Genomic DNA, 27,636 nt, shown 5'->3' on the forward strand with positions numbered 1-27,636 from the left:
AAGCAACTTAAAAAATTACCATATACTTGGGCACCTAATTTTAAAGCTGTTTTAGCTAAATGTTGTTAAATTTAATTTTTTGACTATAGACTGGGTTTCGTTGGAAAAAACGATTTAAAGTTAAAAAAGGTAAAGATTAGAAAAAGTCATTTCGGCGTGCTGTGACTGTGAACTGTACTTTCGTATTAATATCAAAGTAAACGGCTCGGCTTCTTTTTTTACATTTAATTCCTAATAATACATATTTGATATTATAAAAGAAGATATAAAATTGCCCATTCTTTCCGACTACCAATGTTGTATTAACTTGTCGATGTAAATTTAAGAATTTTTTATTTGTTTAGCAAACACAATTATATAATCTATACATATAATAAAATGGTAAGAAAGTCAAAACTGTACATTGAATAATTTTTTAAAAGAATACTTGGGGTGTGATCTACAATCGATACCGAAGCCAAAAATATAGTTTTTAGAATTTTGTCTGTTTATCTGTTTGTCTGTATGTATGTCCGGGATAAACTCAGAAAGTACTGCATGGATTTACTTCAAATTTGGCACGAATATTAATAAGAAGTCGGGTCAACATATAGGCTACAAATTATCACGCTATCACCTACGGGGAACGAGCAGTGAACCTTTATTTCTTCAACGCATTCTGTAACAAAGTGTAATCTAACGACGCATATTTGAATGTTGTTATTATGTTAATAACCATGCTATAAGCTAGCTTCATGCAATAAATAAAGACATTCTGTAGTATATTTAGTATCAGCATTGCACCCGTGCGAATCCTGGGCGGGTCGCTAGTAACAATATAAATGATTAAATGACGATGAATTAATATTAAACTAACTTAAAGGTGGGACAGATTTGGATAAATCGCTAATTTGAAATGGAAGTTTACCATTTAAGAAATTTTAAATTAAAGACGAATTTTGATTAAACAATCAATATTAGGATGTCTTTTTTACTACGTAAACAAGTAAACAATTTACTTTATGGCAGAATTATTTAGCTGTATTTTAAAAACATATTAAAATACAGTTTAGTTATTAATAATCTCAGCTTTCGCACTTAGAGATATTTATAATAAATAATAAATCAAAATTAAGCACAAAAAGTTGACCTTTTCATTTTACTTAACCGAGTTAGTTTTAGCGTATTTGTATTAAAAAAACACTATTTTCATTAGTATTTTTTATAATTATACGGTTTTTAAGCACCAGAATTTATTTTACCACAACGAAAAAAAAAACACACACGTATAAGGGAGACGTTTTCAAAAGTTTCTTATTGTTTACCTTATGGTGTTATTAAAAGCTTTAATTTTGTACATATATCCAGAATGGATGGACTGGACGGTGTAGAAGGAGAAAGCCGTGGAGACGAGTCATAGACGGAGTTTGGGTGGTGGTAGAGTGAGACACCTTCGAGTTGGAAGTTGGGCAGTGCACGCGCGGTGGTGAAAGGTGCCTTATCGAAATATCGAGTTTACGAAGTGCGGGCCACAATGTCCGCCTACACGCGAGTATTAATTTTTTGTGTCATATTTGTGAATGGTTAGTTTGGAATATTTTGTGTTTTTACCCAATTCTTTTTAAAAGTAATTTTTGTGGTATTTTATTGGTAAAATTAGTCAATTTTTCGCATAAGTGTTATGCAAGTGATTTAATGCATAATTTTATATTTACAAGAGTTCAATTGTTAACACAACTTAATACACTGCAAAAATATAATCTTTTTATTTGTTAAAATATGTTGCTGTTAGCAGAAAAATTTAGATATAAAGATATATCGCATTGTGAACTTATTATACCAATAACCGTACATACAATTGACGTTTAATATAAAAGTAATAGAAAGTGTCTCGAAGGATATTGTAAGTCATTAAGTACCTATAGGTGCCTAATTACTATTCGGTGAACATGTCCTTTCTTTCACTTGACATTGAGACGTGACCGGTTATATACGGGTGTATTGAAGAGGATGTTGATACTTCTCCATGTTCGAAAGCGGATAATTATATAATAACCAACCCAAGTTTCAAAGAGTGGCAAGATCAATTGGTTCATTAAAATGAAGATTCGTTTTATTCAAATTCGTGTAAATATTGTGAAGTAAAATATTATGAACTTTAATGAAATATTCTGAAGCAATTTTTTTCCATTTGTCGGAAAAGGAGCTTGTGTGTATGAAATGATTAATTATAAGTGTGCCTTAAAATACGGTTTTGCCTTGATGTAAATGTTATTGACTAGTGTCCTGACAAGTTTATTAAGTACCTACTACCTGTACGGTTGCTTGCATTCAAAACATTTTTTATTTAGTTGCTAGCTCTCGGCACCTTCACGTTGATTACGACTAATTGTGGCTCATTTAGCAGCTGCAATAAAGTTTTTTCTAAAAATAAATATAATGTAACTACACTAACTTTATTATTACACAACACTTACAAAAGTAATGAAAAATTTTATAAAAAATTGTCTACGAAATTACTTTTTTGATAAGATATTTTTCCAATTATTTGTTCAAATAGGGCTGTTATTACCCAGGCTTTCATCACCTGAGCACGTTGTCTCTCGGGTCACGATATTTTGGCCTAGTGGGCCAGGGTTTTATAGCCATTAGGCTTTTCACTCGGTTGAAGTATTCCCACCGTCGGTCAATCCCTGTCAGAGTTAATTCCAGTCAGCAATTTTTCCAAATTTTCATATAAAAACCAAAACCAACTTTGAATTAAAGTAGTGGAAGCAATACTTCATTGGGATCTATGGAAGTCTGGTTGATGACATTTTTTACTTTAACTTCCGATTTTGTTTCAATTCGCCAAACAAATTATGCCCAATGTAAATTTCTTGCTCTACTATCCCATTCATAATATTCATAAAATATGCATCAAAATGCTCATTAACCGCTACGAAGTTTTATAACATAGGTATACCAATGAAAAAGAATTGTGACGTGACACATTAAAAAAGTTTATATTTGCGAGAGATCAACATCTACAAGTTTTATATAAAATTACCAAAAAACTTTTTCTTTGCAGACCTGTTATTTATTTTCTTATAAATTCTGTATAAGCAGGTAGATATAAAAATATTCTTTTTCTTATTAAAATACTCAAATAGGTAATGGCCTCGCAAAAAGTAACTTAACATTCCATCAGCGATCTATAAGCGCATACCTCCCGAAACGTGTTACGGCAAATGAATATGAATTAATACGTAAATTAAAACTGTTGCTATATTATAATACCGAGAAATTCTATTAAATCAAATTAAGGAAATAATTAAAAAATAATGATGAGTCAAATGAATAATAAAATAATATTGTAATTCCATTAAGTCGATTCACTCGTAACTCTGTAACGCTACTTATATAAACACGATAAACGGTGAACGGTTCATCGTGATGAATTTTTCCTTATTATTTTAGAATGTATCGCATATTTGGTCATTACTTTACCTACAATAGCCTACAGCCTATAGCCTACAATATTCTCCAATTAACAATTATTTTAGTGAAAAAAGATCAGTTAGTGAGAGTACTGCAATTAAACTAAATCAATTTAAGCTTCATTAGAGCAATAAAGAAATGTGTTTTAAAGCTTTTACGGGCAAATCAACACTTTTAATTATACGTGACTTATCGTGATTGTCAGTTTGATTTCTTGACATTAAATTTCATTATGGCAATCATATCCTATATAAGTAACTAGTAAGTAGTTACTAGTAAGAAAGTCCTATATAAGTTATAGTGTTAATAAAGAAATGGTTTTGGAAACAATAGAGAATGGGTAAGAGATCAGGGTATTAGAATAGACGTAGATTTATGGGACATATAATGTAAAGTAGTTCTGTACTCTTACAATCTGAAAATAATCCAATGCTTAGTTGTCATTGTCATAAGAAGGTTTAATGCCTCTACTACTTTAGTAAAAATTTACTAAATGAAAAAATCAGTCAGACTATCGAAATAAGGGTAGTCCCTGATTTTTATAGTCTAATGATAGATAGAGTGTTTAATTTACGAGTCGAGTTTTTTGGTCCATCTCTCATAAATTACAAAGAAAATGCATAATAAATCAAAATATGTAGCAAATGTATGAATAATTCTTTTGTGTGAAAGTTTATCTATTCATATAAAATTATTTGCTCAAACAGTAGACTACTGTCTGCGTATACGTCTGTCCGTCACTACATCTATATACCACTACATATTTTAGTTAACCTTTCCCATTACGCGGGCTTTAAACAATAATCTATAAAAATTAAAATGGTTTCATTTATCGTTTATACTTGTTAATAGAAAGTTGATTCTGCACGCCATTATTAGATAACACCGACGTACTGCTGTACGTCAACAAGCTGTACCTACTACTCTAACTAACTATGAGAGGATAGAGTACAGATACATATGACGCTTATGAAAGTATATTTTTCGTTCACTTGTGCAGTACCTACCTTTATAGATTACCTAAACAATACCATGTTCGCTTGCTTACTCGCTTCAGCCTATTGCAGTAAACATCTGGATATGAGCCTCCCCAACTTTCCCTTTGTAGTGTCGCTTAAAATATTTAAAAAAAGATAACTTCCTCTTTTTATGCTATTTATAATATTCTAATGGATTTTACGTTACGTTGTATTAATTAAAAAATAGATTATGCAATAACATCAAATTAAATATATTTACAATTTCACAAATTCACTTTTATTTACTTCACAAAACCGTTGCTTGTTCTTGTGTAGTGGCGAATAAAGTTCCGTTAATACTTACGACCGCAGGTTCAATCCCGTTTAGAGAAGGTATTTTTACAAATATTTGTTTCTGGCCTGAGTATTAACCTTCCCCATTCCACCTCATTCATACTTCATACATACATATATACCGATTTTACCCGTTAATGATCGTAAATACTTGATAAAAATCATTTCACTAGGTAGAGAAATTATTCTAGTCTTATGATTTTTGATCTTTGTATGCTAAAATTCAATCTATGAGAAAAAGCATGTAATAAATATCTTAAAATGTCTAATAGAAGAAAAAGAGTAGGTACTATTTGTACAAGAAAAAAACATACAAACTTTACCTCTGTTTCTAATGTTTAACCTTTTATTGTCATTGTTTTGCGAGAAATGAAAGTCGTTGTATTGTCTTGATTGTATTGTCTGACTAGCCCGCTGAAGCAGTTGTCAATGACCGTGATTTCCGATCCAGGGTCATGATTTGACTCTTACACAAATCGTGTGTTATATCTATATAAATATGTATTATGAAATTACTAAAAAATAATTTTATACATGTTTATAATCGACTGTTAGTTAAAATATATACATTAAGTTGCCTACCTTAGAAATAAATATAAGATGATCATATAACCGTCACCAATCCGCCTGCCCAGCGTGGTGACTATGGGCAACACACATGAGTTCACGCTATTTTTGGCGCGAATTTGTGTAGGCCTATGTCCAGTAGTGGACTGCAATAGGTTGTAGTGGATCATATAAGTGACCGAGTGCTGTTTAAACGTGTTTATAAAAATCTATTTTGTCTATGAAAGAAACAGTTTATAGTATTTGCAAAAATCTGTTTGCTGTTGTTACTTTATATTTTACACATTTAAGTACCTGGGTGACCGCGCTTAGCTCGGTATTTTTAGGAAATCGTGTTTTTTGGAAATCATTTTTAAATACGATTTACATATTTATTTATTTATTTATTTTATACTTTATTGTACACCACAAATATATTAAAACAAACAAAGCATAAAGATAGTTACAGATAGTGAAGTACAATGGGCGGGCTTATGGGTAATTAGCCATTTCTTCCAGACAACCCATAAAATATGGATAATATTTTTTCTACCGACAATTATAAAAATATAAATAAATATGAAAAATCAAAAATAAAAACATAATTAAAAAATAATAATGATAAAATATGAATAATATTTTTCGATTTTACCGACATAATAATAAAAATAAGAACTGGCTATTTAAATAAAAAATAACGAGTGCAATAAGAAAAAAAAAAGAAAAAAAAAATAAATCGATCTGACCGTTTCCGAGATTCAGATTTTATGTATATATATACAAGAATTGCTCGTTTAATAGTAGATATTAGATATTGATAATGAATGTAAATAATTTTTTTTATTGCATTATTAAATTTTTAAATGCAAAATAAAATTTAACAATAAGAAATGGTTGTTATCATTAGAGTTTGATACATTTTGCTTTACTAAAGGTTGTGGATACCTGTAAGTGTTTTATTTAGAAAATGTTGGTAGTAAATTATAGAACCCTGAATTTATAGGTCTACTAGAGCGATGCGGCCCTTTCCGTGTCTAAATAAAACCCTGGTGACTAAGTTAGTTTTACAAATTCTTTTTTATACAGACAAACTTAGGTACGGAAATCCCTAAAAATAGTAATAATTTATATACTTTTGCGACTTTCTAGAAATAAATTATTAATCGTTTAAAGTTCGTTAGTACGAGGGGTTCAGGATATGTATGGGATATATATGGATATGGTACCCTTGGTGTGAAAATTCGTAGTAAAAAAATTCGTTTAAAGTATTAGCGATGCGAATCCTGATAAAAGGAAAGTGTGTATAGCTGTAATGTCAGTTATTATCAGGTAGTTATGGAAAGGGTATTTTCTAGGGTTTCTGTATAATTCCGAACTTACGAACCTACAATTTTTTTAAATTGCACTACTGCGCCCCTCGGTAACCTCATTTCTATCTACCAGTAGTAAGTAGTACGGGTAGAGACCTCTTTCAGAGATAATTTTGCTCTTGCTAACTTCCGATGGAATTGCAATTTGGGAAACTGTTTTAAAGTGTAAATACTAAATAATGTAATTTGTATTACTTTATATGATTATGACATTAACACTAGCTGAGAGGCGTTATACATTGGTTAATATATATTTCTACCTATTCATAAATTCTTGATTATTATTACAACGATTTTTTATTAAAAAATGCTATCCATTTAAAGTTCCGATGATTCGTTTCTTGGCTAATAATCGTTGATAAATCAAACGTTAAATCTGGTTCTCCTTGGGGACGTGGTGCTAACTGGTTTGTGCAGAGAGAATAAAATACGCGGTCGGCATTCGTAATTCTGTATAATTACGCACTAGTTGTAAGTTTGGAAACCAGTCAATGATACGTAACACGATTACACAAAGATGTATTGTGTACCGTGTACGAAGATCACGTGAAAATTAGCGTGTTGGCAGTGTTATGATGAATAACAAAATAGTACATTTTGTTGTTATATGGTAATAGCTACACATAATGTAATATGACTTTTTAGGGAAACTTACGAGTATTTATGTCCAGTAATTGATATACTTCATAGTAACTGTCATAATAATAATTTAAATTCCAAAGTTTGCGAGGATTGATGAGTGTAGGTAGGTTTGTTTCTCATATAGATAATTTAAAACTCAGAAAAAAATGGGTGACTTTTTATCACGATATATATAAAACGACGTGGCGAAAGCTAGAATTAAACTAGCGATAACATTAAAAATAAAGTATATCATAATTTCCGATAATAAAAGTAAGGTGGTAATAAAAGATATCCCTTATTTAACCTAGCGTATACATATTTATTGTTTTCTAATTTAACGTTCAAATGATAGTGGTTTTTGTATATTTTATAACTTCAGTTAGATCACTTAAAAAAAATACAGTCGAATTGAGAACCTCCTCCTTTTTGGAAGTCAGTTAAAAAGAGGGCTCATGAACAAATCATTAAGTCTCATTTTATCTCCTTGAAGGTGAAAATAAAAAATCGTTGAAACACCTGTAAATTTCTTAGAAATAATAATTTAATTACAGAAATATATTTCTATTTATAACTTAAACTTTAAAAACGAACTTATAAACGTTGCCATATATTTTATTAACGCCCTTAATTGCCCCCTCCCGGCCGGGATGACCGATCCTTAGACATACCCGATATGCACACAAAATTTCGTAAAAGTCGGTCCAGCCGTTTCGGAGGAGTATTGTAACTAACATTGTGACACGAGAATTTTATATATAAGATTTGCCTGCCACTATTTGCCAATTAGGGGTAAAATTTAACTCCATAAAAAACTAATAATTGATGAAACAAATAAAAAAAAAACGTTGTAGGCACAGCAACAGCCCGTTGCCATAACTATTGCTGTCACCTTTGTCGCATAGTTACGCTTTAAGTTCTTGCGGTCTTATCGTTAGTTATCGATTTTAAGATGCAAATCTGTGTAGCACGAACTTATATTAATAAGATTTTAAAATTGAAATAACTATTAGGATACCTAGATTAGTAGATTGTATTTTAACACAGTCGCTTGTGGTTTACAGAGTCAAAGAAATTCGCAAAATTTGTATATAAAAGTAGGCACTTATTTGTAGATTAGATTTTTTCCTTCCTGTTTCATAAATTGGTATTCCGTATTTCTATAATACTACTCTAATTATAGAATTACGGAAATTGTTTGAAATTCTAACGGGTATACAAATTCAGAAATCATATATTTAGAAGTATAAAATATTTTTATAACAAATAATTAATAGGAGACTATCAAATATATTATAAATACATATTAATAAATTTTTACACGGTGAACATAGTATTGTCACAAAATAAGTTTATAAGTATGAATTAAGACCTTCACCTTTAATACGTGAAAAGCCTTGTCATTTTTAATAATTTTGTTATTTAAACTAGTTTTAAATTTTATTATAGAGGAAGCAAACCTCAAATTAATTTTATTTCAATAATTTGTAATCGATAACCTTTGAAACTACTGAATAAATTATGTGAATCATTTTAACATAAAAAAGTAAAACAAGCGAACTGACATATAGTGATAGAACAGTCAAATGTTAACGTAGGCGAAACCGCGAAAGACGCCTAGTATTGAACATAAATAGATTCTTAGATTCAAACAAGGAATATCATATGCGCACATCAAATTTTATATTAATTTATGTAAATACATTGACTTTTACCGACGCTTATGTATTATCTTTTTATATTATGAAGACAAACGAGCCAAACAAGATCATTATTATGATAATATTATGTTTTAATGGCAAAAAGTAAAAGTTGAATATTGTTGTATAAAATTGATAATAATCTTCCATATCAAATACAACAATGCCGAAATGACGTATAAAACTAGGAAACTCAATCAACAACCAAAAAATCGTAACATGATGTTGGTTTTTTAAACTGTATAATGTAAATATAAATATCACTTTTTAGAGAATTGAGAAGAAGGCAGATAAAAAAAGTACGGTTCACCTGATGGTAAGCAGATAGCGTAGTCTATGGACGCCTGCAACACCAGGACACGTAAACCAAAAACCTATCTCCGATTCACCCCAGGAGCTCTTGCTGCCTCATTCACCACAGGAACACAGCACTACTTGATATTAGTTATTTAGATGTCTGAAAGGTTGAAATACTTTTTTCAACCTTAACATTCAAAACTCCTTCTCATACTACTTCCTTTTATTCAAACTCCTTTTCTGTTAAAGCTGTACAACTTTGGAACTCTCTTCTTCTCTCTATAAGAAAAGCTCAATCTAGCTAGCCAGTTAGTTAGCTCTCTTGCTAGTTTTAAAAAATATCTAAAGGCGCATTTTTTGTCACTAAATACCTCATAAATATCATTGTCAGCTTCATAAATATTATTATGTACTATTTGTTTATGTAGTATATATGTATATATTTATTTGTATATATGTATGTGTATGTATATTGTGTGTATATGTATGTGTATATGTATATTTACTTCTGTTAATATCATACTGCTTGTTAACTATACGCCAATTCTTTATCAACTGTTTGTACACTTCCCTCCCGCTTCTCTTTTTCTTCGCTATGTCCTATGCCCAAAGGTTGTCTGGAAGAAATCGCTCTTAGCGATAAGACCGCCTTTGTACATCTTTCTTTTCATGTATCACTTTTTTGTAATGTTTCTTTGTGGTGTACAATAAAGAGTATTTATTATTATTATTATTATTAAATACTTTCCTAGTCAAGCCGTTCAAATTTTGACAAAGTATCTCCCGCCATACCCTTAATAAATCTCATTATAATAATATGATATGTATGCTGATCGCTACTTACATTTAAATTTTAAATATTTGTTATTAAATGTTGTTTTGATTATATTTAAAAGAAGAATTAAATGTTATCTTTATTTTATTTTCAGTATATTGCCAGAAAGATAAGGAAGGGGAGGAATTTGTCTGCCCTGAAGGTACTCAGGGCAACGGCAATTTTGCCGATCCAGCCACTTGCCGCCGTTTCTATCAAGTAAGACATGGTTACATTTATTAGTTTACTACCTGACCCTACCTATGTCAAAACTGACAATGTCATACGAACTGTCAAACGTACAACTTTTTTTCCTTAAGAAACTTCTGACGACTACTCTAGTGTAATGGTGCGTGTGCTGTGTCGGCGGCGCCTAAACACTGACGGTCGCGGGTTCGATTCCCGCTCGGAGTGGATATTTATATTTATATAAATATTCATTTCCGGTCCGGTTTTTAATCATTGTGGGTCTCCCCATCGTGCCTTGGAGAGCACGTTAAGCTGTCGGTCCCCGTTGTTATCGTGTACCCCTGATAGCGATCGTTACTCATAGTAGGGAATATATAAAACCCGCATTGGAGCAGCTTAATGGATTAAGCTCTGATCATTCTCCTACTTGGGGAAAGAGGCCTATGCCCAGTAGAGATATATTACAGGCTGAAGTGTAAGAAACTTCAACAACATATTAGAAAGCTTTGAAAAGAAAAATGAATCGAATTACTACTAGTAGTTTTTAAAGTTTGTGAATTGCATTAGTATTAGCGATTCATTAGTATTTATATATTTTTATATGTTATGTAAGTAGTAGATTTATATTTCAACATTAACTTAACATTAAACATTAACTTTCAAAGAATGTTGGTTATAACAATTTTCTACAACACGCTACTTAACTTTATGATAACATTTGGTTACATCACATTCAAATGCATTAAGACGTTTCATTTCTATTACGTTTAAATAATATTGTAACGTAAATTCAGAATTGTAATCAAATATTTTTATGCAATTCTAAAAAAATAAGATTAAAATGATTGTGAAGTTAAATTGCATAAGCAATAAATTCAAGACTTATAAAATACCTTTGATGTTTAGTTGAGTTTTGAAGAGCTAAGTATTTGGATTTGTATCGACAGTTTAATTTGTAAATGGTGCAAAAATATCATTTGTAGTCTAATACAACGATTATGGGTATTTATGTGACATCGTAATGAGGTATAAACTGAGTAAACGTGACGTAATAACATCTCGCTTTGTTTATTAATCGGATGCAAATGTTCGCGTGTGCTTAGTACTAGATCTAGAGATTCTATTAATGTATATTTAATTAAACTGTTTTCATAGTCTAAATACTTTAAATTTAGATTCAGATAGAGTGTTTTTGTTACTGTTTATTAATACAAGATTATTTAATAGTTTTGGAACGACCTATGTCTAAATTTGATATAAAAAGTAAAGCTCGGTGATTCAAAGAACTTTAAATAATTCAAATATACATATTTCTGTTTGCACTCAATGGTTATATAAATAAAGAGGTTTGAAATAATTAAAATCTAATTAAGAGTGTCTTATTTCAGTGTGTGGATGGTTATCCTTATTTGAACAGATGTCCATCCGGCTTGTACTTTGATGACATCAGTAAATATTGTACATTCAAAGTAGAAGCAAGATGCGGTCCAATAGCGACAAGTAAGTACTCTTTACTATAAATTGAAATAATCAAAAGCTCTCTACCACTTAAATACTATGACGTACTAAATGTCAACGACATTACAACGAGTTATAGTTGTTTTGTAATTTTTAAACGGTTTTATTTAACTCACCCCGTTTGTTTTATTTTTTATTTATTATTTATTCTTGGGTCAAATTTAGTAATTCAAATTTCACCCTCTTCCTGTCAACCGATTAATCTGAAATTTTGTATACACTTTGGATTTTGGTGACAATACAATTATGTTTATTCATTATCATTATAAATTCAAGATGGCCGCCGCTACAAAATGGCGGATAATTTATGTTTTATTAATCCCATCAATATGGGTATCAAATAAAAGGGCTCAACAAGCAGAATACAATATACTATAAAAAATTGAAATCCAAGATGGCGGCCGCTACAAAATGGCGGATAACGTAGGTTTTATCAATTCCATCAATGTGGGTATCAAATGAAAGGGCTCAACAAGCAGAATACAATATACTATAAAAAATTGAAATACAAGATGGCGGCCGCTACAAAATGGCGGATAACGTAGGTTTTATCGATCCCATCAATATGGGTATCAAATGAAAGTGCTCAACCAGTATAATCAATGTACTATATAAAATTAAAATCCAAGATGGCGGCCTCTACAAAATGGCGGATAACTTAGGTTTTATCAATCCCATCAACATGGGTATCAAATGAAAGGTCTCAACAAGTAGAATACAATTTACTATGCAAAATTGAAATCTAAGCTGACCGCCGCTACCAAATGTCTGATAACAATTTTTTATCAATCCCACCAATATGGGTATCAAATAAAAGGGCTTGACAAGAAGAATACAGTGCACTATACAACCTCAATATTTAAGATGGGCCTTGCAATAATGAAGCACTAAATAAATTAAACAGAATGCGAAATAAAAACTAAAAACTAGAAAATAAAAATAGGTAAAAAAACTTTTTAAGTTAAACGGTTTTATGTTAAACATACATTGCAATGTTTAAGATAAATGTACTAAAAACCAAAAAATAATAAAATAGATACAGTCGTGGGAATTATAAACATATGCATAGACTAGACTAAAATAAAACCGTGGGGCACGTCAATTGTCTACAAATTATCGACTTAATGTGCGATAGAAGAATCGTTTAATTCGTCGTTAAAATAGGCAGTTGGCCCGCAGACGGTGAGGAAATTACTTACCATTTTCTTGCTCATGGAAATTCCAATAGTTATACACTCCATGTAAATAAAAGAGATGTTTCAACTAGTTTATCGTTGGACATTCACACTGCTGGCTGGCGAGGAATCGTTTCACTGCTCGTAGTTTGTCTTTAATCGACAAAACATATGATAAAAGTACTACTCGCTCACCACTATGAAACCCTAAAACTCGCTTATAATCGAGCTTGCTAGCTTGTTTCCACATTCTAGCCCTACTTATCACACGTCCATCTTTGTCGGTTGAACAACTGCCTAATTATAGTGTAACATTACAAAACAAACATTTTAATCAACGATTGTAGACAATTGACGTGCCCCACGGTTTTATTTTAGTCTAGTCTATGCATATGTTTATAATTCCCACGACTGTATCTATTTTATTATTTTTTGGTTTTTAGTACATTTATCTTAAACATTGCAATGTATGTTTAACATAAAACCGTTTAACTTAAAAAGTTTTTTTACCTATTTTTATTAATGTTGAAAGAATTATCAAACTAGCTTAGTAATTTTATTTAGACTTATGACGTAGTAGATAGATTTTATCGATAAAGAATAAACAAAAAACATATAACTTAGTTAGACTGCACCATATTAATGAAGATTACGTAGAATAATTATAATAAATATGACAAATAATCTACAGTTAATGTTAAAAATATATTGTATTGAACCACATTGATATTTAATATTTGCACACCGTAAAGTAGAATATGTTTGGACTATACTAATGTTAATCTTGTACAACTTCAACACCATGTTCTTGTAAATAGATAATTTATTATTATAATAAAAAAAATGCGTGTGTCTGCACCGACACCCAACTAGCTAGTTTAAGAAAGATTATCATGATGTTTAAAGTAAAATGTTATATTAAATGAAACAAACTATAATTAATTATAAAATCTATATCTCTGGAACCAAATCAAATTTTTTATTGACGTTGCTAGTATCGGTATAGTAAGCTGGTATATAGCACCTACATATACTCGTATCTTGCTACAGCTAAAAGCGCTGTAAAGCATTACACTCAGTATCACTGATATTTCGGTGCGTCATTTCGCCAACTTTATATCATTTCTTAAGGGGTAAACTCTGATAATGCCTAATATTATATAACGACTCACACTCAATGCACCCCACTAGAATTATTTCCTTTTTAGAGGGTCCGGAAACACACACATACACACACATCATCACACAAACATCTTTATGGCCAAGACAAATGTATGCCATGTCGCTTCACTTCACTTCGGCTTGTCGCAGTTAACTGCTGGACATAGGTGTCCACAAGTTCGCGCCAAAATGGCGTGAACTCATGTGTTTTGTCCAGCGTGGTGACTATTCACCACGCTCGCCAGGTGGGTTGGTGATCACAGGGCTGGCTTTGTGGCACCGAAGACGCTGTTGTCCGTCTTCGGCCTGTGTATTTTAAAGCCAGCAGTTGGATGGTTATCCCACCATCGGTCGGCCTTTTAAGTTCCAAGGTAATAGTACAACTGTGTTATTCCTTAGTCACCTCTTACGACACCCACGGGGAGAGAGGGGGAGGCTATATTCTTTACTGGCGTAACCACACAGCAGATGATGTATGCCATGTGCGGGGCTTAAATCCATCATAGTTAGCATAATAGCCATAGGGCAATGCTATGACCGTTATTCTAACGAATCGTATAAGAATACGTATAGATTACTATTATACAAAGACAAAATAAAATCTTATATGCATAGTAATCGTCCGACACGGTCAGTCGGAGACGCGGGTTCGAACCCCGCTGGAGCGGTCAATTTTTGATATGATATTCAAAAATGTTTAGTAATCGTTTTCTTACCATTTAGTACCATCTCTTCCAAACAACCTTACGGGTTCGGAAACAAAGTCAGTATCAGTCAGTCAGTCAGACAAAGTCAATATATAAGTATGTAAATGCAAATATATTATATAATCATACGGTGCTGCATAAAACTATAAAATATTGTATGTTAAATATTTGTACATAAATTAATTAAGACTAGGCATCTAAGCGAATAAACTCTTCAAGAAATCCACTAACATCAAGAACTTAAAATTAAATTGGTAAACGTGCAGATTAGTATACATTAGTAGGTACAGCGTGCTACAAACACAAAGGTACGACAGCATACCCGCCGTGTCACGGAACAAGAGCAGCGAGACAAGCGGGATAACACGGATGCCAAACATACAACTGCGAATGCCTGCTCACACAGTATGTCTGTTTACTGATGGGAAATGCACTCCACCTGTGTATACAGCCTTCGCTGTGATCTTGAATCGATTGTTTGGACAGCTTCGTGATCACTAGCTTAAATAATGCAGGGGTTTCCAGGAATCGGTTTTCGACAATACTACACAAGTGTAACAATTTTACGCAATCTTTTCTTCCTATATCAATCAATTCAAAATTATGAACAACATAAATATCTTTGATCATTTAATTATTAATATTTTATTACTTTTTTTGGTTGAATTGAATAACTTTGTACGTATATGTTTGTACGTATTACAATTGAACAAAGTGATAATTGTGTACGTATTACAGTCAAACAAAGTGAACAATTGTAAATTCAAAGCGAAAGGGCCCTGTCAATGGACAAATTTGTTTGATCAACTTGCTGGTCAAACTTAACATTTACATCAAACAACGGCTTTAACACCCGAAGATCAAAACGACCATTATAGAGCCCAGCACGTTACAGAAAATAAAATACAGAAATAAATCCTTTATCTTACGCGAAGGGAAAATAACGAAAGTAATTTAAATTAACATTTCCAAAATATAGAAAACCACTTCCTGAAACGATCCTTTTCTAGTATGACGTACAAATGAATAGATTATAAAATATTTGTGTTTTGAATGTTTTTTATTTTTTTTAAATATCTTTTGGTGTATTACAGATACTGGCTATTTTTGCTTTAGCAACACAATTTTGATTAGTATGTCGCTTATGCTAAAGTATAATATTTTAACAATATAAATAGCACAAGATACTATTTTGTTACCGTTTTAAAAATTCGACCGTTCAAGGGTGTTGCGATATTAATGATACCCTACGTGCAAGAAGTGTGTCTTTTAAACCACTTATCGTTAGGGGTGTATATTTTTTACACCCCTAAATTTACACAATTAAGGTAGTTTCTAAGAAATACACGTAGTTAGGATTTGATGAGGAAAATTATAGATTTAAAAAAAAACTGCTTAATCATTGCAGTTGCTTTAATACTCAAATCATTTTGACTTAATATTATTTTTACATAACCAAAATATTATGGATGTATTTATTTGATTTAGTTTTTTAATGAAATATAAGTTCATTTTGCTAATGAAAGTAATGATTTATTACTTTTTAGCCCCAGCCCCTATCACGGAAGCCCCGACGGACTTAGCTACAAAGTGCGACCCAGCGGAATGCCAGCTGCCGTATTGTTTTTGTTCGAAGGATGGCACTCTGATACCGGGCGGTCTGGATCCAGAGGATGTAAGTCTGAGTACAAATAACATTTTACTCGAAGTACGTTAATTGAATTGCTGTAGGATTGTATAGCTAAATCTAATTTTACAGATTACTTTATAGTTGTTTTTGAAAATGCAATGAAACATAATTATACTGATAAAATGGTTTAGTGTATCAAACAGTATCAAAATTTTGTTGTACGTAAAATACAAAACAATTGTAACTATTGAATTACTTTTCATTTAAATAGATTTGTTCAGTTTAAAAAAAAAAAAAAACTATCGAAGCAGATAAATGTGAATAATTCAAAGTAATGCATTATTTATATGGCGTTGAATTTTATCTTTTTTTTTGTAGTAAATACGAGCATTTAACTTTGATATCCAATCTTAATAATATTTGTTCATTGAATTTCCTGTAGCTACTGTTTGCGTGATTCGTTACGATTATTTTATTTAGATAAATACACTTTGAGTTGAACGCGTCAACGTTTTAATTTCAGACGCCGCAGATGATAATGCTAACATTTGATGGTGCCGTTAATTTGAACAATTTCGACTTGTACAAGAAAGTTTTTAATGGGAAATTACGCAATCCAAACGACTGCCCAATTCGGGGCACTTTCTTCTTATCTCACGAGTACAGGTTAGTGTCGGAATATTATATTCGTATCTCAAACGCTTTCTAGATAATTTTACTAAAATATTAATAAAGAAGATTATTACCCGTGAACAGTGCGGTTTACCGCGTTTACGTAGAAACGATTGCAATAATGAAAGTAATATCCGTCTCAAAGTTATCACATTATATTTCAATTGGAACTTGTAATGAGCTGCGAGTATTGTTTTTTGTTAATATTTAATATTGGTTTTTAAGCAAGTAATTAGTTTACATAGATGATTTAACGTTAAAATCTGTAAGAATATAATTATGGTTTGTAATTCGACATTGTCTTGTCATACTGATGGTTAAAACGTGTTAAAGCTAAATGAGATGCTAACAACATATTTTTTTCGTCTTATGAAAAAGATTACCTAATTAATACCAATGTCTAAAATATCTATCACAATTTTTTCGTTCGTTTCAAAAGTCAAAAGTTCGTTTTTTTTATAATCAATAATACTATAAACGCTTCAGCTTGTAATATCCCACTGCAGAGCTTAATCCACCACGCTGCTCCAATGCTGGTTGGCGGATATATTCCCTACTATGAGTAACGATCTTTATCAAGTGTACATAATAACAACTGGGACCGACGGCTTAAAGTGCTCTCCGAGGCACGGTGGGGAGACCCACAAGGACTGCACAAACACTCAGACCACGGTAAATATACACAATAATATACAAACGTTTATTGATACAAAAGTTTTTTAAAAACACATTTATAAATACAAACGTTTGTCATCTGCTGGGATCGAACCTGCAACCGCCAGCGCAAAAACCACAAACTAGTGGTGTGACCGTTGTATCAATGCGTCGTCGATAATAGTATAAAATATATAAGTAATTTTAATTATAAACAATTTATTTTGATAATTAAATAAAAACTTTTATCTAGTATTTCACCCTTTTAGGACATAAGTGATTGAATAAACCTTTAAGTATAAAATAAATATCTTCTTAAATCTATTTATTCAGCTGTAAGTACATATATTCTATTTGTAAAGCTTACAAAGCAATTAATTTCCTATAATCTTTTGATTCCTGATAACGGAAAGAAGTAAGATTACATTGACTGTGTTTAAAAGTTTATAAAAATACGTACATTTTAAAACTTAATTTTTATTCCTTAAATTTATAGACTCACCGTTGTAAATTTTAAGTAAGGTTGTTAAAAATATTCTCCGGTGTGTTCTGTTAAATGTTTACTCTTTTTTTGCAGTAATTACGCTATGGTGCAGTCTCTCGCTCATGATGGCCATGAGGTAAGGCCATGTCATTGTTTTATTTAGTTGAGTATTTTTATTCCAAAAAACAATAATTTAAATAATTAATTTAAATGAATTAAGACTTAAGTTTCATTAACATTAAACAAAAAAAAAAAAAAATCTAGAAAGTTCCGTTTTATTTATTTCAAATTGAAATATTGTTTAGTTGAAAGCCATCATACACAAAAACAATTTATGTGTGTACGTTCATACATTTCGGCGATTAATTTTTATTTATATCGATGTATACTCTAAAATTTAAATTCTAGATAGCAACAGGCACAATATCCCAGCAGCAAGGTCTTCAGGACAAGGGGTACGAAGAGTGGGCGGGAGAGATGATCGGCATGCGCGAGATCTTACGAAAGTTCGCGAACGTGTCGCGCTCGGAAATCGTCGGGGCTCGTGCGCCGTTCCTAAAACCCGGACGTAATACTCAGTTTAAGGTAAGTTAATGTGCAGTATATTCAAGGGCGGATCCAGCTTTGGCGCCAGGAGGGATCATATAGTGGTCAAGTCACAAGAAGTTATAATTTAAATTTGATTATAATAGATACAGATAAAAAGTAGGTATTTTATAATTGTATGTAAGTCCTGTACTTAAAAATGCCTATACTTATATAACAAAATCAATTTTTCTTTTACGCCTCTCCGAAAATGCGTTATCACTTCATCTATCTTATACTATTAAACGAGCAATTCTTGTATATATATATATATATATATATATATATATAGAATCTGAATCTCGGAAACGGCTCCAACGATTTTCATAAAATTTAGTATTTAGGGGGTTTCGGGGGAGATAAATCTATCTAGCTAGGATTCATTTTCAGGAAATGTCGTTTTATCCCTGTTTTTAGGAATTGAAAAAAATATCGTTAGAATACGAAGGTAAATTTCGCATAAGTCAATGTAGTTGAAATAGCTCGGTGGGAAATCGGCCGCTCGGGATCAACCGAGAAGATCATGGTTCAAATCTACATGTCCCTGATCAATTATTTTTTCTTTTTCTTTTTCTAATTGCACTCGTTATTTTTAATTTAAATAGACTGTTCTTATTTTTTATTATTATGTCGGTAAAATCGAAAAATATTATTCATATTTTATCAATATGTAATTCGTATTTATACTTTATGATTTCCAAAAAACACGATTTACTAAAAATACCGAGCTTAGCTCGGTCACCCGGGTACTTACTACTTATATTAATTAAATATTGAAGGTACTTTACATAAAATCTATATTGTGACAAAAATATATATGACATATTATGTTTAATAATTTTTATTTCTGGTTCATCTAGGTCCTTGACCCAGCCCAGGGGTACGGGAGGGGTCATAACCCCCATGACCCTCCTGGATCCGCCCTTGAGTGTATTCAAACTAAATATGATGTTATAAGCTTAAAGTAGTTTGACTTCGCTCCTGGAAATTTTGAGTTTATCTATTACAAGCCAATTTCAATCAAATAATCCGTAATATTTCTTAAAAATCTCTTATACACAAACATATTCTTTTTCAATTAGGGATTCCGAACGAAGTCAGTTTTACGAACTCTTTACGAAGTCATTATATTTATAATTATAAAGATATCAAATATAAAATTATCCGATGTAAAAAGAAGGTACTCTCAATACAAGGATTCATTAAAATCCATCAATTGGTATTTGAGTGATGTATGTAAATAAAAACATACAAAATTATTCGTAATAAACTTCGGTGTACGACTCTTTTCAGAACTGAATGCAAAACGAAATTCGAGATATCGCGTTATTAATGAAGACATTCAAAACATGTTTGTATATCTTTGTTAGAATGACGAGTTATCAGACGTGAAATATGGGATAATTTATTCATACAATTTTATTAATACAATTTGTATGAGATAATAGAGGAGATAACCGCCTTTATTCATGAATTTGAAAAGAAAAATCACTTAAAATAAATAGATAGTCGTATCTACTTTAGATTTTAAAGTGTCTTACACAGAAAAGTCTATAAATAAATAAAAACCTACTTAACGATTAAAAATACGTAATAGCCAAGCTAATATTTTTTATAACTTAACTATTTATTGTCATTATTAACATACACATATAAATAATAGTAGAAAAAACTATATAGATCATTCAAGATCTAGAACAAATGTTTTTAATAATAGGCCTACATATTGAATCAATGTCTAACACATTGTGGTTTCCTAACAGGTGTTAGAAGACTTTGGCTACATCTACGACAGTTCTGTGGGCGTTCCCCCATTACCGATCCCCGTGTGGCCCTACACGCTCGACTACAAGATCGCGCACGAGTGCAAGTCAGGCACATGCCCGACCAAGTCGTTCCCAGGTATTTAACAAGTTTGACATTTGTTGTAAGTTTTTAAACTTTCACGGTCACATGGATGGCCTTACCGTTCGACTGTATCAAACTTTTTCTCGAACATTTCCTGCAAGACATGACTAAATTTATAATGATTGACAGTTTCGTTAATAAGAGTAACTGCGGAGTTTATTGCTGATTTTTCTCTGCAGAATCTATATTCCGAATCGGTGGCAGTTTTACATTTCATATATAATCATTTTTAAAATAATTATCGTAAGTGCTTTTGGAGCCTGCTTTTTAATAAGTTTAGTTTTTTTTGTTTGTGTTTTTCATATTTTTTACATATGTTACGTACCTAATTAATAAAAAACAAAAATAGAAGTTTGCAAAACAAAAGTTTGATTTATTTGTTTTCACTATTCATTCTTTAGTTATTCATATTGTTAAGGCGAAAGTGCGATTGTTTCGCTTTCACGAATCAACTGTACGAACAATTACCTTGAAATTCGGCGTGCACGCACAATAATAATTAAGCACTACAACACAATACATCATAACATCGATTACAACTTATCTAAAATCTAAATCGAAATTATTGTGGTTAATTTAAAAACAAATTATATTTAAATAAGCCGATGTTGCATTAAGAACTTCTTCTATTGTTACATTAACAGGATAACTTTGCATGTCGTGTTTGCTTTAACATGGTTATACATTTAGAAATGTAGTCTATAATAAAATTAAAATTGCAATGTATCAAAAATGTAACAACTGCTAGCAAACCTCAATAAATAAATAAATAAATAAAGAACCGACAGTTCATTTTGCGCATGTGATTTTTCAAAGATAATTTAATTTATTGCACACTTCGTCTTGAAAACGTGCACGTTTTATGGTTTCTCTGGTAATTGTTTCGGAATTGCTACAAGGATACTCATGTATCGTACTATATGCTTTTCCTTTAATTTATTTACTAATAGATGTTTTTAATTACACATTTATGACCGCTCAGCCGTATATAATACAACGTAGAAAATGGTAAGCATTTTAATGGTACTCGTATTTTTAAGAGACATTAAATGGGTAGTATCAGCTTTGTAATCTAACGTGTTGTGGGTTTGTAGGTATAAAATTGTAATACGATCTGACTTGGAATGAAATAAAAATATTAACGACTAGCTGTGCCTTCGATTTCGTCCGCGTTTTATGTATTTACTTTTTCAACGTGATTGTTTAAATTAGCATATTTTTTTTTATTTAGGAACCGATTGACATGAAACAAACACTAAATGCTATGTGAAATTTACCACAATATATTAGTAAACCACATCTAAATCGGATAAGCTGTTTCTGAGATTAGCGTGCACAAACGCACAGACAAACAGACAAAAATTCGAACTAAAATAATATTTTTTCTCATAATTATATCTTCCATGGACAGTCAGCGATCCATTACATTTTTATTTTATGTATTGATGAAAATATAAAAACACGGTAAAATATAATTGAGTGGTATTCAAAGGACATGTAGTAAATTAAAAATAATTCAATGTTTACGATTTTTCGTACATTCCGACTTCCGGATAATAGAATATAAATTATAAAACGACAACAGAAGCGTCGTTGCAGTTTCAAGTTTATATCGAAGTACGAGTACAATACTGTCTTTTATTTATAGTGCAACATCGTATTCGATACCGCAACACCAAGAGTTACATTGAAATATCTGAAAAAGAAAATTTATAGTTGTAGACTGAGCGTTTGGTGCGATATTTTATTAAAATTCACTATTATTGTCTACATTTTTCTTTGAGATAAAATAATTAACAAGTTATTAGTTTAGTCACAGTTTAATTTTTTTAATGAAACTTTACAGCAGGTTTCAACGGTACGTGAATGTCAGAACCGATAGAACTCAATACCCTGGCTGTATACTAACTACTGTATACTGTAACATTCAAACAATCCGTCATTTGCTGAGTTGCACCGTCTGTTAATTCCGTTGAAAAACAAACGGTGCGGATCAGTCGGGCTCGCGGTTTCACGCGTCATTTAATTCCACCATTAGTTGCATGTAACTCCCGTATAACGCAAGTGGGCTCATGTATGAGCTCAGATACTTTATTTCTGTAATGTATATTTTGATTACGCTTCAGCCTGTAATATCCCACTTGGGCATAGGCTTCTTTCCCCATGTAGGAGAAGGATCGAAGCTTAATCCACCACGCCGCTCCAATGCGGGTTGGCGGATATATTCGCTACTATGAGTAACGATCGCTATCAGGTGTACATGATAATAACCGGGACCGACGGCTTAACGTGCTCTCCGAGGCACGGTGGGGAGACCCACAAGGACTGCACAAACACCACACCTTGCACATGGCAAACACCTGTATGGCCAATACAAATGTTTGTCATATGCGGGGATCGAACCTGAAACCGCCAACGCAACAGGTACAATCCATGGCTGTAACCGTTGCGCCAACGCGGCGTCTATTATATATTTTGATTATTTTATTTAAATGTATTGATTATTATTGATATTGTTGTATAGGTGAGAATTAAAACGTATTAAGTAAAATTACCCTTAAATCAATATTTTACTTTATTTTACTTTTAACAGGTCTATGGGAAGTTCCTTTCAACGCTCATTTCGTAGAGACTTACGAAGGTGGACACTGTCCTTACTTGGATCAGTGCGTTTTACACAATCACGACGCCAACGAGGTTTGTAATAAAGTATTTTGATTATCTTTCTTGTTCTTGATAAAAATGCATTTTATGTACAGTATATATAATATACAGTAAATATACATTGATTTTTACATTAAATCATAGGTAGCATTAACATCAAATTTTACAAGGCTTGTATAATATCACTAATAATTCTTTACCAATGAAATGCAATACGTATCTAAATAAAATTATAATATAATAATATGAAATAAATGCAGTAAAAGAAGAACATCATCGAAGTTATGTAGATAATAATGGATTAATATATTTAAAAATAAATTTTGCTAGTTTTAAACAATTAAATAGTTACGATTAGGTGTCAGGCGACAGATTTCATTTAATGCGAGCGTAATCGAGAATGTTCCGAAAGTCATTCCAAACGTTTTATTAAAAGTTTTTTTGTGGTAACGCCACGGTTTGATCGTGGTTTTGGTGTGGAACAAATTAAAAACTGTAAGGAATAAAACACACACGGGGTTTGACCGCACTTTATGATATGACTTTATGTAATTAACTTTTTTCTGCGGCCAAAGAATGAATACAATATACGTACATACATCGCATATGTGTTTTCATTTATTAGTTTTTTCAATTAGTGTCCTAAAATCTTGTGGTAAGGTGTGAACTCTGCACATGATATTAAAGTTTTTTATTACCCGCTGGGAGTCTTCAGACATTCAACACATAATATTAGCTTGTAAGAATGAAATATATAAGTTTATAGCCAGCGGTGGATTTGTAAAAGTGCCGCCTACAGGCTAAACAAGATCGTTGATACTGTATTTTTTACTAACACAAAACTTGCTTATACAAGATAATCTATTACAAAATAATAAGGATTATCTATTTTTATTTTATACAAACTTTTGTATTTTAAGGTTACTATGTAGCCCAAATTTTATAAGGTAATACATGACATAGTTTTACATTTAATATGAGGTATCTTTTGCATTTAATGTGTTCGAAATATGTTCGTTACCAGTTAATCTGAATATGTGCAAATTTCTAGGTTTTCGAATGGCTTCAAGAGGATTTCACCAGGTATTACGAACAGAACCGAGCGCCATACATGATGCCTTTCCACACTAACTGGTTCCAAATCAAGGAGCTCGAGCGAGGCTTACATAAATTCCTGCAATGGGCGTCCAACTTGTAAGTTTATGCGCTCCGCATTTACAGGAATAGATCCTAGGCATGTACGTGTAGGAGTTATGTAATTCGTTGTTAACATTTTTGGCTTTTTTGGTGATGTGTGTCACTTGAAGGTTGGTAACTTGAGGCGAAACTATTATTATCAAATCGTCCTAAGAATTTTCATAAAAATAATTGGCCAGCTTTATTAACTATATTTAACGAATTGTGTTAATAATCATGCAGCAACCGCCTTAGGTTCATTACGTTTCTTTTATGATACGAATTGTATGAACATTTTTATTAAAATTTTCATAGCGAGAAAACTATATAACAGAAAATATTCTCAATCGATGGCATTAATAAGACTTCTATTCGCTGCAGATTTAATTAGAAGTATACGATTCAATAGAGCGCATATTTCTCACTTCCTGGAATTGTAATGTGGGTGTACTTCGTTGCACTGCGTATAAAAAAAATTAATTAAAAAATTCATTTGTATTGAATAGTTCTTGTTACGATCGTGCATTGCTATTCTTTGCAAACAATACATCGATACATCATTATATTCGTATAAACAAAAACTGCAATTGTTCTTGTTCTGTAGCAGCCGAGTTTTGAATTCATTTTAAAATAGTCTGCGAATACCTATGTACACATGGATAAAACAAAGCACGTCTACGAATATGTGGAATTAATATTATTGAAATCAGTAATGTGTATTTCATTTTATTATTCTATATTTTATTTATACTACGCGTTCTACAACTTCCACTTTTAGTTAAAGATGAATACATTTTTTTTTCATTTATTAGGAAGGATAGGATTATACTTAAAGCAGTGTACATACTTGGGCTAAAATTATAGGAGCGCAGTGATAAAAAATGTCAAGTAATCTCACGTGGATCAAAACCCAACGCCAGTGAAATATAATTATCTAAAAAATAATGAATCTTTTAAGTGTTAAGAGATAAAAATTGGAATCTCCATAGTTTGAAATTTTAAATTCAGAATATTTTTTGAGGATAACAATATTTTGAGTAAACACTGTTTTAATACCAACCGGTATTGGTGAAAAGTCCTAAACTTAAGATTTCACTTCGAGTAGTTTAAATTTTTTTTTGCCCGAAGGATCAAAATTCCAATTTAATGCGGAAATGCTAGCGTCCTTGCTAAAATTCTATGTGGACATGATTAGCGAAAATGTAAATAAAATATGTAAACAATTTTCAGAAACGACGTATGGTTTGTAACGGTGACCCAAGCGCTTACATGGATGACAGACCCCCGTCCAGTAAAGACACTTAACAATTACGAGGCGTGGCGATGCGATAAGAAGGACCTCCCTCCACCACCATGTAATATCTCCAACAAGTGCGCGCTGTCTTTCAAGCACCCAGAAACAAACTTTACAGACACTCGTTACATGGAAACATGCACAGAATGCCCTAACCGGTAAGCATTTTTTAAATTATAACTAGGCTGGTAAACAAACGTATGGCTCACCTGATGGTAAGTGATTACCGTAGCTTATAAACGTCTGCAATACCAGATACATCGCAAGCGCATTACCGAACCCATCCCCAATTCCACCCAGGAGCTCTGGACATTATGCTCTCTAACAGAAACACAACACTGCTTGAAAACCGTATTATTTAGCGGTCTTCTGTAAAGTCGAAGTATTTCCCAGTCGGGCTTCTTCAGATTTTGAGCAGGATATTTCCTGCTGTCCCGTACTTCGGTTAAAATCTTTTGTTACATAATTATCTTATGAGACAAACAATACTCTGTTCAGAACGTGTATATGAATATGAAAAAGTGCACCAAATAAGTTGTGTACGTGGATCCAATGTACTTCATCCTTCTATTTCATAGGAGAAGAGGCTATTTGTCGGCAGTGAGAAATTTACAGGCTGGAACAGTGCGCTCATATGCAGTACATTTGTTACTACATCCACTTTAATAATTATTTTTGCATAAACGAAGAACGCCTCAAAGTTTTTTTCTCAAACACAGTCTTTTGTTCGTTTTTCTGTCTTTAATGTTTCTAGTATCTTCTGATTTCTTTTACTTTTCTTCATTATTTTAAATTTTTAGATATCCATGGTTGGGTGACTCTGGTGGAACAGGTATTCCCGGAAAAGATAACTACATACCTGATAATTTGAAGAGGAAGTAGGGGATAAAAATTTCTTACCACATTTGAGTACATATTGACGACAGGCAGTTACACTAGAAACGTACGAGTTTCAAATAAACTGTGTAGACAAAAACAGTAAATACATAAATAATAAAATTTAAGTAATGACCAAACTATATGATTACTTTAAACTTGAATACAAAACAAACGTTTTATTAGTAAATTCAACCAGTCTGTCGTCGAGAATTCAAAATATTAGTGCATAAATAAATTAGTTTCGCGTAGAAAACTACAGAAGAAAGAAAACTAAATTATCATACAACAAAAAATTGTATAGTTAGTTTAACGTAGCAGTGACTAGTCATTGCAACTCGATGTGTATTATGGTTGTTTAAAAAACTTTTTTGAGAATCTGCATTTAGATTTTACGAAGTTATAAAATTTATTAGGTTATGTATATTTCCATATAATCATACTTAGTGTTATATGTTTAATGAACACCATGCAGATTTACGAAAGAGTTTTTATTATTATTATAATATAATATTTGTACTGTAAGATTTAAGCGATTTTGATACAATTAAATTACGATACTAAAAAATGTTACTCATTTCCGTTATTTTTACTACCCTCTTCCTTATAAACGATTAACTACGCAGCAAAAATTTGATACACAACAAATGAAATAATTTTATACACTATGTATTTATTACTTCAATTTATATTGTTTTCTAATGTTTACTCGATTTTCACTCATTATAATAAGACAACTTTTTCGGATTTATCGCGGTTTATTAGTCTTTACAGGATGGTCCTCCCGTGACCATGGTTGCTGTAAAGTATCCAAAACGTCGGG

At 31.7% G+C, this 27,636-nt stretch overlaps 1 protein-coding gene across 1 annotated transcript; it reads left to right on the forward strand.

The window, feature by feature from the left end:
* Positions 1–7,365: 7,365 nt before the first annotated feature.
* On the forward strand, positions 7,366–26,948 carry LOC123655852 (chitin deacetylase 1; the record flags this gene model as incomplete). Its single annotated transcript, XM_045591601.1, is given in 12 exon segments — positions 7,366–7,429; positions 10,251–10,339; positions 11,698–11,809; positions 16,418–16,545; positions 17,024–17,166; positions 18,404–18,446; positions 18,719–18,895; positions 20,659–20,797; positions 23,397–23,500; positions 24,519–24,661; positions 25,874–26,095; positions 26,738–26,948. Coding segments are annotated over 12 exon segments (1,446 nt in total), but the record flags the coding sequence as incomplete, so codon positions are not given.
* Between the last annotated feature and the right edge of the window lie 688 nt (positions 26,949–27,636).

Source organism: Melitaea cinxia, chromosome 8 (assembly GCF_905220565.1).
Source record: "Melitaea cinxia chromosome 8, ilMelCinx1.1, whole genome shotgun sequence".
Taxonomy (NCBI): Eukaryota; Metazoa; Arthropoda; class Insecta; order Lepidoptera; family Nymphalidae; genus Melitaea; species Melitaea cinxia.